Source organism: Carettochelys insculpta, chromosome 28 (assembly GCF_033958435.1).
Source record: "Carettochelys insculpta isolate YL-2023 chromosome 28, ASM3395843v1, whole genome shotgun sequence".
Lineage (NCBI taxonomy): Eukaryota > Metazoa > Chordata > Testudines > Carettochelyidae > Carettochelys > Carettochelys insculpta.
The window spans coordinates 472,598-486,839 of NC_134164.1; the positions used below are offsets into that span (position 1 = coordinate 472,598).

General features: G+C 57.9%; 1 protein-coding gene across 2 annotated transcripts in view; it reads right to left on the bottom strand.

The window, feature by feature from the left end:
• The window catches only part of ITGA3 (integrin subunit alpha 3), a 42,847-nt gene that overhangs the window by 16,126 nt on the left and 12,479 nt on the right, over positions 1-14,242 (bottom strand). For both annotated transcript variants that reach the window (XM_074978968.1, XM_074978969.1), the window contains exons 2-7: positions 8,143-8,270; positions 7,489-7,571; positions 3,018-3,261; positions 2,314-2,397; positions 1,167-1,371; positions 378-571 (exon numbers count right to left, since the gene is read on the bottom strand). In XM_074978968.1, the coding sequence (XP_074835069.1) occupies positions 378-571; positions 1,167-1,371; positions 2,314-2,397; positions 3,018-3,261; positions 7,489-7,571; positions 8,143-8,270 (938 nt within the window). The remainder of the gene's footprint in view (positions 1-377; positions 572-1,166; positions 1,372-2,313; positions 2,398-3,017; positions 3,262-7,488; positions 7,572-8,142; positions 8,271-14,242) is intronic.

Below are 14,242 nucleotides of genomic sequence, written 5' to 3' on the forward strand. Positions count from 1 at the left end.
CTGCCCTACTTTGGAGCCAGTTCTTTAAGCCGGGTGCTGGCTCAGGAGCTATAGCTCCCAAGGGGTGCCTTGGGTTCCCCCATCATGCCCTACAGGTTCTCCCTGCACAGTGCAGCAGGGAGGAAGGGAGAGAAACTGGACATTGGGGGTGGGGGTGATTTTCACACCCTACACACTCCCCCTGCATAAGGGCTTGCAGCTCATACCCCCTGAACCCACTCAGCTCCCCAAACCCCACTGCACTCCAAACCTTCCAACCATACCCCTATTCACCCTCCTGGCCACCCCTTCCAAGGCCCCCCATTGTACCTCCCTAGCTTGCTGCTCTCCAGTTCTCCCCAGCGAGCCCCAAGGTCATCATCCCAAGCCCCCCTTACCCTGGAAGCCATCCTGGTCGACATCCCCAATGCTGGCAACCGCAAAGCCGAAGGCTGAGTTGCTGGGGCCCTTCAACACCAGGCTGGAGCGGTTCTGGAAGCTGCCAGCCTCATTCATGTACACGTAGACAGCGCCACCCACCTCCTGCTGCCGCTCAAAGTAGTACGGGGCCCCAATCACCATGTCCTGCCACCTGCCGGAGGAACAGGAAGGATGGGGCCAGTGCCAAGGGGCATCAGCTGGGCTAGGGGGACCACGGACCCAGTCCGTGCTCCAGAGACCCCCAAAGAGATGGGCTACAGAGATCCCCCACCAAAGCTACAGGACTCCATGGCACCCCTCATAGCTATGGGGGTGAAGAGACCCCCCCAAAGCTATGGGGTGTCACCATCCTCCAAGCTATGGGGAATTCGTCTCCTCCAAGCTACAGAGAACCCCAGCTCCAAGCTACAGGTCTCCCTCAAAGCTATGGGCTACACAGAGCCCTCTAAGCTCTGGGTCCTCACAAAGCTAGGGAAAACCCCCAAACCTGGGACCACAGAGACCCCTCCAAGTCATGGAGCCCCCCCAAGCTAGGGGTACCCCTCAAAGCTATGGCCTACAGAGATCCCCCAAACTATGGGCCCCCTAAAATTATGAGCCATGGAGCCTCCAAAGCTATGGAGCTCCCTCCAGCAATAGAGCTCCCAAAGCTATGGACAATGGAGCTCTCCCCCTGCAGACTACGCAGCTCCCTGCATCTCCCTGGGGGATCCCCATCCTGCAGGTCTCCATCCTGCCAGACTCACCCATCGTTGTTGAGGTCGGCCAGGGCGATGGCACTCCCGAAGTAAGAGCCCACCTGCTCCCCGCACAGCACCAGGCTCTGCACCAGGGTGTTGCGAGAGTCGCTCAGTAGGTACACGGCACCCACGTGCTGGTAACGTGGCGCCCCAGAGACCAAGGTCACCTGGCTGCGGTGCAGGACGGCGCTGGCAGCTTGGACCGTGTAGCCTGGAGAGGGGCAGGGACAGGCATCAGGCCGGGGAGTTGCAGGTCCCCTGGGGGAAATCATAAACTGGGGCGGGGCCCAGTGCACCAGGGACCCCAGCAAGCTCACAGCTGGTACAGATCCAGGCTAGCGGCTCTGGACGGCTGCATAGCCCAGAGCATGAGCCTTTGTGTGGGCAGAGAACTGGTGCCAACCCTGGGTGCAACAGGCTGGGGGTTCCATGGGCTGCAGCACCGAAGCCCACTGGAGATGCAAACAGGCCATAGGTCGGGTTTGGTGGAGGCACCATATCGGCCCTGGCCAGCAGACACCCTGGCCTAGCCCTGCCCTAGAGAGGCCCACTAGGCATGAGCTGTCCCTGACCCAGGCAGCCCTTGGCCTCCCTGCTGAGGCTGAGAGCCCAGGGGCCAAACAGCACAGATAGGCGCAGTGCTGAGGCTGTTGGGCAGTGAGCTGAGGCCCAGAACACTCCTGGCACAGAGGCTGCAAATGCCCCTGCAACAGAGGCCATTGTCAGCATTCTCCTGGCCCAGCGGATCAAGGAAACACCTGGGCTTTAAAGCTGCCTCTCTGGCCCAGTTCCCCTTTCAGCCCATCTGCAGGGAAAGGTGAGGAACAGGGTTGGGGTGCTCAGTCTGGGACTCCCTTTGGCTTGAAACTTGCTAACAATAATGGCTGGACACGAGTGGTATGGCTCAGACACAGGGAGCTCCAGGGCTTGTCTGCAGGTGGACCAGACTCACAGCACCACTTGGGAACTCCAGTGGGGAAACTGAGGCACACAGCAGCTGTGTGACTTGACAAAGGATCCTATTGGGAAGCAGTAGCAGAGCTGGGACTAGATACCCAAGTCTCCTGAGTCCCTGTGCCTGTCTCTCTCTCTGCCCCTCTCCCCCACATTGTTCTATGGTGGGCTGAGGGGCTCAGGGAGCAGCAGGTGGTACCTATGTAGAGGTGGCCATTCTTATGGTTGGGGTAGGAGAGGTCGACCAGTTCCCAGCTCTCTCGCTGCAGCACATAGTTTGTCCCTGCGCCGGGGAGAGAGACATGAAACAGTTCAAGCCAGAGACTGGTGGCAGTAGCAAAAGCAGGAATCTTGCCCCACTTCCCCCGCCAGCACCAGCTGCCTCCCTGCCTCTGATGCCCCGCCCCCCACCCCCAGAGGCACAGCCCTGCGCCTTGCCTGGGTCTCCAGGACTCCCCCAGATTCCAACTGAGCCCTTCTCACTCCACCTGATGCAGGGACCCAATCCCTGACCCTTGTCACCTCACCCCCACCCAGGTCTCTAAGGCTCTGCCACATTCCAGTCAAGCCCCAGTCCCCACACCTTGCCCTCCACCCTGGCAGAGCCACTGAACACATGGGCTGTTGCCAGCTGAGAGTCCCTTGGGCAGTTGCAGTGACACTGTGATAGATACCCTGCAGGGCTGGCCCAGCTTGAGGGCCACTGGACACCAGCCCCAGCCCACACACCTGCACTGCAATTTGACGGCCCTGCAGCCCACGTCAGCTGCCCCGGACTAGCCGCAGCCACGCTGCAGGGCATTGGTGCAATGCAGATGCACCCAGAGCAGCTGCATCAGACCAGGCAGCTGGGTGGGCTCTGAGGAACAGGTAGTGGCGGGAGCCCCCAGCAGCCAGACAGACCTTGCCAGTTGTAGGCGCCGGGGGCACCGAAGTAGACCGTGTTGGCAGTGAAGCCGCCACTGGCGCCCATCTGGCACATGCCCGTGTTCTCCATGTTGGTGTCGCACATCTCATTGTGGTAGGTCTGCCAGTCATCACCCAGCTGCAGATGCAGGTCATTCCCACGGACGTAGCATTTCCCCACCATGAGCCGCTGGTCTTCACTGCCAGCCCACAGGACCTTGGTGTATCGGTGAGCACAGGCCTGGGAGCCAGAAGTAGCGCGAGTCAGTGCTGAGCCTGCTGGGTCAGCGCTATGAGCCAGTGCCACCCTCCTCCAGCCACACCAGTCCATGTACCCAAGCATCCCTGGAGAGAGCTGCACCAGCTGCCCAGCTCACCCTCAGAAGACTCAGTAATGCTGCACCCATATAACGCGGGATCCCTTCCTGACCCCAGCTGCGGCTCAGACTGAGCCCTGGAGCATGGCAATGGCCAGGCCCTTGGAACTAATTCATTATTATTATGGCCACGGACCCAATTATGCCAGGCCTGTGACAGAACAGTAAGTGCAGTCGCTGGGGCTTCACCAGCAAAAGCTGCGTGAGCATTCCTCCCCCCAGAGCCCATGTGCCTCCCTGCTGCTACTCCATGGCTGGCTGGGGAGGGGCAAGCCGGGCCAACCCAGTGTGGCCCTGTCTGCTCAAGCACTGCAGGTGCTTCCAGCCACATTCCAGGTTGGACCCCCATGTGCAGCCAGACTGTCGTACAACTGCAGCTCCCGTGTGATGTAGTGGGGGATATATAGGGGGGAGACTCACGGAGGGTGTGTGGCTCCTGCTCTCTCGCTGACACCTCTATACTGCAGACAAAGGGGGAGGTGGAGCCTGAGGGTTTTGAACTGGAACGGGGAGTTCGAAAGCAGTTAGTCTGGGCGGGGTTTTTATTGAAATTTTTTCTTTTTGGTCCTCTGTACTAACAAACGTCAGGCCGTATTGGAAATGAACTTGATCTGAAGAAGTGGGTCTGTCCCATGAAAGCTCATCACCAAACAAACCTTTTTGTTAGTCTTTAAAGTGGTACATTTCTTCTGCTTTGTTTTGTTGGAGTACAGGCTAACATGGCTACCTCTCTGTTACTTGTCTAGGAGAGAGAGCGAGACAAAGGAGGAGGCAAGGCCTGGGCTTACCTCCTCCCGCACCCCCAACATGGATTGGGCTGGCTGTCTCTGCTTGCTGTACTGACTCCTCTGGATGATGCTGTGTCCTGCTGCTAATAAACCCGCTGTTCTCCTGCTGAGTGAGAGTCACTCCTGCCTGCAGGTGGGGTGCAGGGCATGGGGACCCCCCACACTCCACGACACCCTGCAACTCCCCAGGCAGGAACCTTGAAAGGTTTAGTCCACTCCCCTGCGCTCAAGGCAGAACTCCGTTACGCACTGTTAGAACGAGAGATGGGGCAAGCTCTAGCGATAGAGACGCTCTAGTCTCTACTAGCGTACCATCTGAGCAGCCCAGTCTATTTATCCCTGAGCAGTATCAAACCCAAGGAGGACTAGGGGGGCTAAGTCATTTGCCCAAGGTCACACAAACAGTCTGTGTCAGAGAAGTGACTTGACCCCCACCCCCGCCGCCCTCCCAAGTCATAACCATTGGCCAGTCTCCCTCTCCTCTCCCACCTCGAGGTCTCTCCCTCACCTAAGCCCCAGGAGAAGCCAGTGGGATTTGGAGACATTCTGGGTGGACTGATCTGATCAGCAAGAGTTGCTGATGTCCCTGGTCTGCCCCTCAGGGAACTCCTCTTCCCACTTACAGCTGCTGAGACACAGCTCCTGCTACTCAAAGTGCCTCCCCACATTTCAGCTCATTCAACAGAGGTCACTCGGCCCAATTTAGGATCTGCCAATGAAGGGGAGCGTGGGAAATGCAACTCCACAAGCCAGGAAAAACCTGCCTGCTGAGGCACTGGGACACGCAGATGGGAACAGAGTGAGTAGTGCTGTTTACATGCAAGCTGGGGGCTCAGTCCCCGTGCCCCCAACACCCCACTCCTACCGCTCCCAGTCAGAGCAGCTGGCTGTATAGTCCCCAACACCCCAGTGCTTAGAAGCAGTGCCAGCGGACGTCTGCCTCTCCGAGCGTGCATGTACAAGGTGGGAGGGAATGCGGCACGGGTGTGAATGCACATCCAAGGATCAGGGTGTGTGAATACCTATGCATGCTCACATGCATCCCAGCAAGCGTGGGGTCAGGGGGAGCTGGCTTTGTAACTGTGAGGGTGGCAGGCACAGCAGGAAAACCAAGGACCAAGGAGGGGAGGCTCATGGAGTACGAACAGGCTGGGGGAGAAAGAAGGAAGTTGGTTGGAGCCTGTGGGTGGAGCTGATGCTCTGGCTCAGAGCCCTCACAGGGCTCCATGACCTTCTGGGTGTTGTGATGGGGTTCAGGGGTCCCCCTGCACTGCACCCCATCTGCTGGCAGGAGTGACACTCACTCAGCAGGTACAACAGGAGGTTTATTAGGCAACAGATGCCCAGTTTCTCACAGACGCGACAATACAGCAGCCAGAGACAGTCATTCCAACCCGTCCTGGGGAGAAGACCCCGAGGGGTGCCCCTCTGTGGTGTAGCTTTCCCCCTCCTCAGGCTGGCTGCCTTCCAGCTCTCTCTTTTTCCTAGCCTCTAACTGCCGCCCCCGATTCAAAACCCAGCTCGGCTCCTCCCTCCTCTTTGTTCAGGGCAGAGGTGTTACCTGCCAGTTGTAGCCCCAGGGTCATCCTTAGCCACTGGGAGCTGCTCTGCTTGCCTCAGACATCCAGCCTGACTCACACATGCACTCCCCCCACTCCATCACAGATGTGCCTGGAGTTATGCCAGCAGTGAGCATGGCCGACTGCGGCTAGAGTGCAGACATCAGCCCCCCAGGCTGCAAAGCTGGGCTTAGAAACAGAACCTGGGTCTGGAACTGGAATGCCTGGGGCTGGGGGCAGAGGCGAGGTGGGGGAGCTTCCTGAAAGTGGGAAGTGGCACAGGGTAGGAGGAATCGCGGGAACCCCAACAATAATTCCACTGCACGGGTAGGGGATGTGTGTCTCACCTGCTGCTGCCCCAGCCAGGTCTGGCACCCTTGCCTGAGCCTTCAGACAGGGCATATGAGCTCAGGAGCAGCACAGAGCATAGGGGGATGTTTGATCCTGCCAAGAGGGCAGGTGACTAGATCCGATGACCTCCCAAGGTTCCTGTCAGCTCTATGAGATGTGATGTGATGAATAATCCACAGCCATTCACTGAGGTAACTTGGCTCTGTGGGGCTGCATCCGCATGGCCCTGCGCCACAGAGGTTAATTACACTGGGCACAGCGGCTGTCAGATGTTACTGATCAGCCGAAGAACCCTCTGCCTGGTGTAAACAACTGGACAACAGCCAGGCCGAGACTCCCCTGAAAGGGCCATGGAGCTCAGAGAGAGACACGCCTGCTGCCCCAGCTGAACTGAAGCAGGCAATGCTCGAGCCCTGCTCTGCTCTCTGTCCCCCGGGGCTGCACTCGCTTTTAGTTCTGGATTGTTTCACTGTCTTTCCCACGCTGCTGCAGCCGGCAACCCTGGGCTGAACTGCTGGCACCGAGGCTGTTGCCCTTGTTTGGTTCTCTCTGGGCAGCCATTGCAACATGCAAACCAGACTCCGTGCTCCACAGAAGCCCGGTGCAAAGGAACCACACGCCTCGGGGTCTTTCTGGAGCCAAGCGGATGAACGGGCAGACAGAGGAAGGCAGCTGCCTGGTTTCAAACCCCCAAAAACTAAGCCAGGTTCTGTAATGAAAGGGCAATTGCCTTCAGCTTTAAATGCAGAGGCAGCCAATGCCCACACAGCCTGAAGATCCCAGCGTGCAATACTCCATGCAGAAGACCCTCCAGAGGAAGTGGATGTATTGCACACTTGGACTTGTAGTCTTCACAGGCTGCACTTCTGTTGTACATATAATTGCAGGTGCAACCTGCTCCATTACATTGCTTTTCTGCAGTCCCTCCTCACCCACTCATTAATTCAAACTCACATCCCCCCCAGCCTTGGGGCTGGTGCAGTCAGGATCACTGGCCCCATTTTACAGATGAGAAAACCAAGGTGAGTGATTTGACTTCAGTCAAGGTGAGGGCAGGAATAGAATCCAGGAGTTCTGAGGCCTAGGCCTTTGATTCCTTCCTTGCCTCCCATGGACCATCTCTGGCCAGTGACACACCGGTGGAAAGCACCACCAGCAAGTGACCGAGGGTAGTATTTCACACCCACTTTACATTGGTGTGAAGGCTGACAATGTTGAGAAGCAGGCCTGGTGTCCTTTGCTCTGTAAGCCATGCTGCCTTCCTTCTCATTTCATATTTGCTTTGCACTGGTGTAAACATTGGGCAAGGCACATGCAATAGTGAATCACGTCCCAGGTGTGATGCGCAGGTTTCTGACAAGCTTCCCCAACGTATCCAGCAAGTTGAACTCACCAGCACTCTCCCCGCGGGTTGTTTCTGGCTAGCAATGGTGACCCCCAGCCACATGTCCTCAACGATGTTATTCTGCGGGTCACCTGGGCCACATGGAGCAGGAGACAGGACACAAGGCCAGTGACCACGTGAGCACGTGTGGCCGCCTTCCCTGCCTATGCACATGCCCTCCCATAAGGCAACTTGGGCCACGGGTCCCTCCAGGAATAGGCCCTCCAAGGCAGGGCAGGGTATGGGAATGGGCATGCCCCCGCCAGCCCTCTGCAGCGTGTCATTGACATGAGTGTGACCACAAGGCCCAAACTCCGCTGCCCCCACCCCCCCCACACTTGATAGGACAGTGCACAGGGAAGCCCAGGGGAACATGGGAAGGGGGAATTAGCACAAGTGGGTGGAAGAGGGCACATGTATCCAGCCAGAAAGGGGCTGTTCCCAGCTACCCGACAGCCTGTTCTCCAGCTGGGGTTCAGCTCTTACGTGGTTAATGAACCCCTGCCTGCACTCTGTAGCTCCCCCTCTCCCCACTGAGACCCCGCTGGGGTCAGGGGTCTGAAGAGTGCAACATCCTAGCCAGATTTAACAGCCTCCACCCCCATGAGTTGCTGGGCATGAGTTGCCTTGGGTGGGGAGCAGTACTGAGATGTGCTCACATACTCTTCTCCTCTATGTCCACTCGCTTGCAGTCTTTCATGGAGTTGCTCAGGGGGCAGGCATACACAGCACCTGTCCGTGTGGTGTTCTCCCCCGCAGCCGCCACATCCTGGGGTGCTCCGGCCAGCAGCCTGCCAGAGCAGAAGGACATAATTAAGGAGCTGGCATTTACGGCTGTGACCCTCATGCTTTGCACCCTCCCCAGAGCAGCCCCGCACCCTGGGCTCCTGCAGAGCTGTGCAATTGTAAAATCCTTCCTTGTACTCGCCCCACCAAGCTCAGGCAGCTAAAAGAGAATCAACTTCACTCACCAGCAAAATGCAGCCACCTCTGGGATGGAACATGGGCAGTGCTTAACAGCTCACAGCAATGCTGGACAACAGACACAGAGCTTTGGGGGGTGGCCCCTGTTATTGTTACAGTAGCCCTGGAAGGCCTTACCTGAGGCTGTGCTAGGTCTATACAAACCCGTGGCTAGCGACCGGTCCTGGGGGAACACAGCTGCTATGCTGGCAGTGGCTGCATCAGGCCAGTGCTGTTTTTGGAGTGGATTGCCTTTCCCCAGGGACCCACACCCCAGGAGCTACTCCTGGATGCAGCCTGCTGCCAACCCCATGCCAGCCGGGCTGTACGCCCCCGAGGGTTTGGTCCGTGACTCCAGGGCATCAGTTGGACTGACCATCACAGAACTCACCCCCAAAACTCCATTGCACCAATGTTAGTTGAGCTGTGTCACCAAGGGCTCCTTCCCTGACCTCACTGCCAGCCAGACTGTACGGCAGTCAGTCAGTCACCGAGGGCTCATCTCCCATCTCCCACAGCTCTAGCGTCAGACTGTCACCAAGGGCTCGTCACCCGAACCCCAATGCTCTCGTGTCAGCCGGACTGTCTGGCACTGACGGCTGATATTACTATTGCACTCTAGAGCTTTTTACATAATTTCACTCTGTCCCGTTTCAGCAGCAGGAAGCTACGTTGCCATGGATACGTATTATTGGTGCGTGTGCACGGGGGCAGGAACCCATTGCAGTGTTAATTCACCACAGCTAGCTTCTGCCTCCCACAGCTGTGTGCCCGGCCCCACGATGACCAGGGAATGTCAGCTGGGTTGCTCCAGCCCCTTGTGACCTCACCAAGGTGTCTTTGTGAGGAATGGGTAACTACAGCCCAGAACACCAGCCATCCTCGCACCATCCCTCCCCACAAGGAACAGGCCAGGGCACGCAGGAATGTGACGCAGGAACAGGCCCGCGCTAGGGCTGGGTGGCTCCCCAGTAGGAGGCTGCAGATGGCTGGGAGGGAAGAAGTTGAGGTGTGGTCCCATCTTGAGTCCTGGCCCCCCAGGGGAGCTCACTGCCCCATGCTGTGAGAGAAGCCACAGCACAGATCCTGTCCCGCGGTCCCCCCGCCCCCCGGCACTCAGTGGGCAAGCCCCACGCTGGACACGACTGTTCCCAGGATCCGTTTCTGCACTGCGATCTCTGGGCTGGCACCAAACCCCAAAGCAGATCAAAGCGTGGGAACAGCCAGACTGGATGGGGCCTCCCGTCCAGCTCACCCAGTATCCCTGCTCTGATGTTGGCCAGTACTGATGCAATAGCCACAGAATAGGCAAGTGTGGGGTAACCTACCTCACATGAAGGCCTCATCTTGACCTCTAGCAGTGACCAGCGCCCCAAAGTTAATGTCTCTTTCAAATTTTCTTTTGTCAGCCTCCTACACACCGCCGAGTGAGACAGGTCGGGGCTGATTTCACAGTCCCCTCTTGGGAAGTGGAATGCCATTCTAAACAGCAAATCACTGCCACAGTATTGTCGGTGGGGGAGACCAGGCTGCAGTGAAATTTATGGCTCCCCAGTATTCAGCTGCTTCTGCTGTGGCTTATTTACATTCTTGTGCATAAGTAGGCTCCTTCCACAGCCCAGCTTGCCAGGCATTCCAGCAACATTCCACCAACTTGGTGGGAGACCACACAGCTTGGCCCAGAAGCTGCTGATTGATCAGTCTATGCAAAGAATCCCAGAGTGGCGTAGTGTTTGCAGAACCTCACCCTAGGTTTGCAAGCTTCAACACAAGTGGGGTTTAGAGCAGGGGAATTTCTGACTCTGTCCAGCTAACATGTCTGTAGCATCTGAGCATCTCCCAAACCCAGACACATCCGTCCTCACAGCTCCTTCTGCAATATCACAAGAGCTGTGCAGAGACGGGGATACTGAGGCACAGAGTGATTAAGTGACCTGTCCTAAGTCCCCTCAAGAGTCAGGAATAGAACCCAGGTCTGCTGTATAAACAGGGCCAGACTGCTCTTCTGGTTGCAGGCCCAGTGCCTCCAGCTGAGGGAGAGTAAGAAACGTGGGAGCACAGAAGGGCTCTCCAGCCAGCACACATACTTATGCTCTGTGCCCACTACCACAGCATCTGGGCACCTATCAGCAGCGAGGCATGAACAGAGGAGGGGCCCTCGGGCAGCCCGACCATCCAGTACGTTGCCACCTTGCTGGTAGGAGGAGCCTGTTCCCACATGGCCTGGCCAGGCCAGGCCACAACCAGTTCCCCAGAGTGACTCCCTAGACCATAGCAGCATTGCACTGCTGCAGGGAACCAGCCCAAGGGCAGCACCTAGCGCAGGTTCTCGCTCGTCCCTCACCCCTCATCGCACACTCCAGCCCCTGGGCGTGGATGGGGGTGGGGGAAGGTAGCTAAGAAAGCCCAGCCTCCTCATCTATGGGATTTAGATGGCTCCACTGTCATCCTCTCCGCTCCTCACTCCACAGCCCCTCGTGACACTCCAGAGAGGCAGGGCCCCGCTGGCACTGACAGCTGGGAACTGAGGCCAGGGCAGCGAACAGAAGTTGGGATCCAGAACAGCTCTGAAGATCTGGGGCTGTTTTGCGCAGGTGTGGGAAGTGGGGGTGGGAGGCTGACACATCAGCAGGTTTTCCCCCAGCTTTCCTGCACCCAAGGGCTGGTGCCACCACCAGCCCTGCCAGTCCCTAGCCCCAGCCACTGGCATCCCACTAGCCCTACCAGCTTCAGCACCCCCCAGGATCCTGCTGACTGCCTCCCTGTGGGCTCTGCAGCTGCACTGCCACTTGAGGTCCTGACAGTTGCTGCTGTGGCCCAGTTGCCAGCTATCCAGGACTGCATGGACCTGCTGCCCTTTACTGCAATGGCCTGGTCTGCCCAGCTTAGGAGGGGTGTGACCCCAGCCAGAGCAGTGAGGGGCATGAAGAGGTATGCGGCACAGCTCAGTACCTGCTCCCTAAATGCAGTTCCAGCACCACTGATGTTGTGCCAGGAGTCTGACGGAGCTGAAACATGGATCTCCCAGCTCCTAGGCTACAACCCTGAACACTGGCCCATCTTCCTTCTCCATCATGTTGTACCGGTGCCAAGCACCGTACAGCATTCAATACTCTAGGGAGGGCTGACGAAGTGGGTCTTTGGCCATGAAAGCTCATGCTCCAAAATATCTGCTAGTCTGTACGGCGCCACAGGCCTTCTTGTTGTCTTTGAAGATGCAGACCAACACAGTGACCTCTTGGATAGCAGAGGGGGTAACACTCCTGCTGCTGTAGCCAGCTGGTTCACTCTCGGTCAGGCCTTTCACGCTTTAACCGGCATGCCGTGTGAAAGGGGCAGAGCCCTGGGAACTGATGAGGGGTAGTCAGTGGGGCAGCAAAGCCCCCTGTGTGCACGGATCTCAACTAGACTGGGACCCCTTGGCTGCGTGAGCCCCGTGCTGCCAGGTGCAGGTTTCCCTCTCCGTACAACACAGCTGTGACCTCTCCAGCACCTGCCTGACAGCTGTTATCTCACACTAGCCTGAACCAATGAGAGACAGAGAAAGAGTTGATCACAGCTGCAGGTGAGGGAGGGAAAAATCAAAGTTTCCAGCTGAGATGGGGAGTCAACAGAGCTGAGCAACATGGGCATGGTGGAAAAGGCTCTCGGAGCGATGTGGCTGCAGGAATGGGAAAAAAAGCCAGCAAGATAAAGTGCTGTGTCCAAGGTAACGTCGGGAGGCCATGGCAGTGCACTGGGAGCACATGGGCAGAAAGCAGCCAAGAGCAGCAGAGCTCCGCAGCAGAGGCAGCGGTGAGAACTTCCCCCACCTGCCGTTTCCTCTCCTGCATGTCGGGCACACAGCCCTGGCCCAGGCAGATAGCAGGGGCTGTGTCAGCCAGTGACTCAGGTGCCCAGGGCTCAGGAGGGGAAATACTTTCCTGCCAAGTCACTACACTTCCAGCTCCACACACACCGGATGCCCAGGGCAGAGCGGCGTGAGTCAGCTTCCCCGTGCCAGGGCCTCTGGGCGAGCACAAAGGCTGCAGCGGGGGGAGGGGGAGATCCAGGGGCTACTGGGTATTTTCAGCTCAGCAGCCCAGAGCCATGTAAGGAAGGTCCCCACTGCACCAGCTGCACAGGCCGTTATCCATTGGTGGGAGGGGCCAGTTCAGAGTCCTTAATGAATGAATCCGAGGCCAGGCTGCAGCCAGGATCTCTCCTTGTTCTTCCCACACCCAGGCCTGTATTACACAATTTGCTACCCAGGCCCAGAAGGGTGTGGGGGTGGCTCCCCCAGGACTGCCACATGCTGCAGGAGGGCCTGGGGCCAGGCCTGAACCCCCACATCTGCCAAAGGTGCATTTCAGATCCAGAGCCCAGGCAGAGCATGCAGCATGACACAGACGCAGGGTGCATCTGTCACAGGCAGGGAACGTGCCTCCTGCCACCAACCAGCAGCAGGCATGCAGCGTTCTCCCCAGCGAGCTGCTCTAAGAGCCATGGTGCTGGCCAGTTCCTGCCCCGAAGAGCTGGTGTTACCACGCTGCATGCCCCGTGCTCCCACCGATTACAGGAAAGACGCTGCCATTTGTGAAAAAGCCCGATCTACCAAGGGTTAAAGGAGCACTGCTTCCCCAGCAGCTCCACAGCCACATGCCAGCCAGCCAGGGAAGGTTCTCTCTGTAGCTCTCCCAGTTTCCTGCACAGTGACATCGTGTGCCCGGGAACTGTGCCTACTGGCCACAGAGACAGCAGCTGAAAGCCCAGAGGTGCCCAGCCTCTGCTGCAGGTTAGGGAGCAAGACAAGTCTGCATGCATTGTCAGAGACCTCTCAAGTGACTGGCTGGTACAGGGAGGGCACGGAAGCCCCCAGGACAGAATCCCAGAGCAGGGAGAGGGCACCATGACTGGCACAGAGATGGAAATAGTGGCAACAGCCTGGCAGGGGACCCCACACCCTAGTGTTGGTAGCAACTGCTGCTGTGCCACCTGATAGCTCTTGGGCGTTATGAGCTTGAGGAGTCTCAGTCCCACGTGTGCTGGGCAAGCATCCCCCTGAAACAGCCCGCTGCAGCTGGGATTAATGGCTCCCATGGAGTCAGACTCAGGGGGAGCTGAAAGGATAAGGGCCCTCAGCTCCACACCTTGGCCCTGTGGGTTCGGGTGCGAGATGCTGGCAAAACAAGCCCTGAGGACAGCTTTCCCCCGCCTGGCCGAGAAATCACCTCAGGCATGAGAGGTGAACAGCTGCAGCGAGCGGCTGCTAGGGCTGAGGGGAGGCTGCAGAGGCTTGGCCTGTTAGGCCTAACCCAACGGCTGAAAGGGATCCGATGGCTGCTCCAGAAATACACCAGAGGGATAAAGACCAAAGAGGGAGGGAGAGGAGCGCTGTCAGTTGAGGGACACGGCTGGCACAAGAACAGAGAGAGACAAACTGGCCATCGATACCTTCAGGCTTCCAATGAGCCCAAGGCTCCTAAGCTTCAGCTCCGAGTGGGGTTCTGAAGTTTCAAAGGAGCGGGAGGGGCTGGGTAAAAGCCTAAACACGTTACAGGACTGAGCCTGAGCCTGCCCTTGGAACACTGGCCAGGAAGGGCTCTGAATTACTACAGCCAGTTCTTCCCAGGGCTCCCCCGAGGGCTCTCGTCCACATGCCCAGTGTCAAACTGACCACCCTGTTTGGGACTGGGAAGCGATTTTCCCCAGGTCAGACTGGGAGAAGTCACCTTCTTCTGCGGTATAGGGCACAGGTCACTTGCTGGTAATTTGAAGCCTTGAAATCAAGACTTGAGGAGTTCAGTCACTCCGCCAGAGG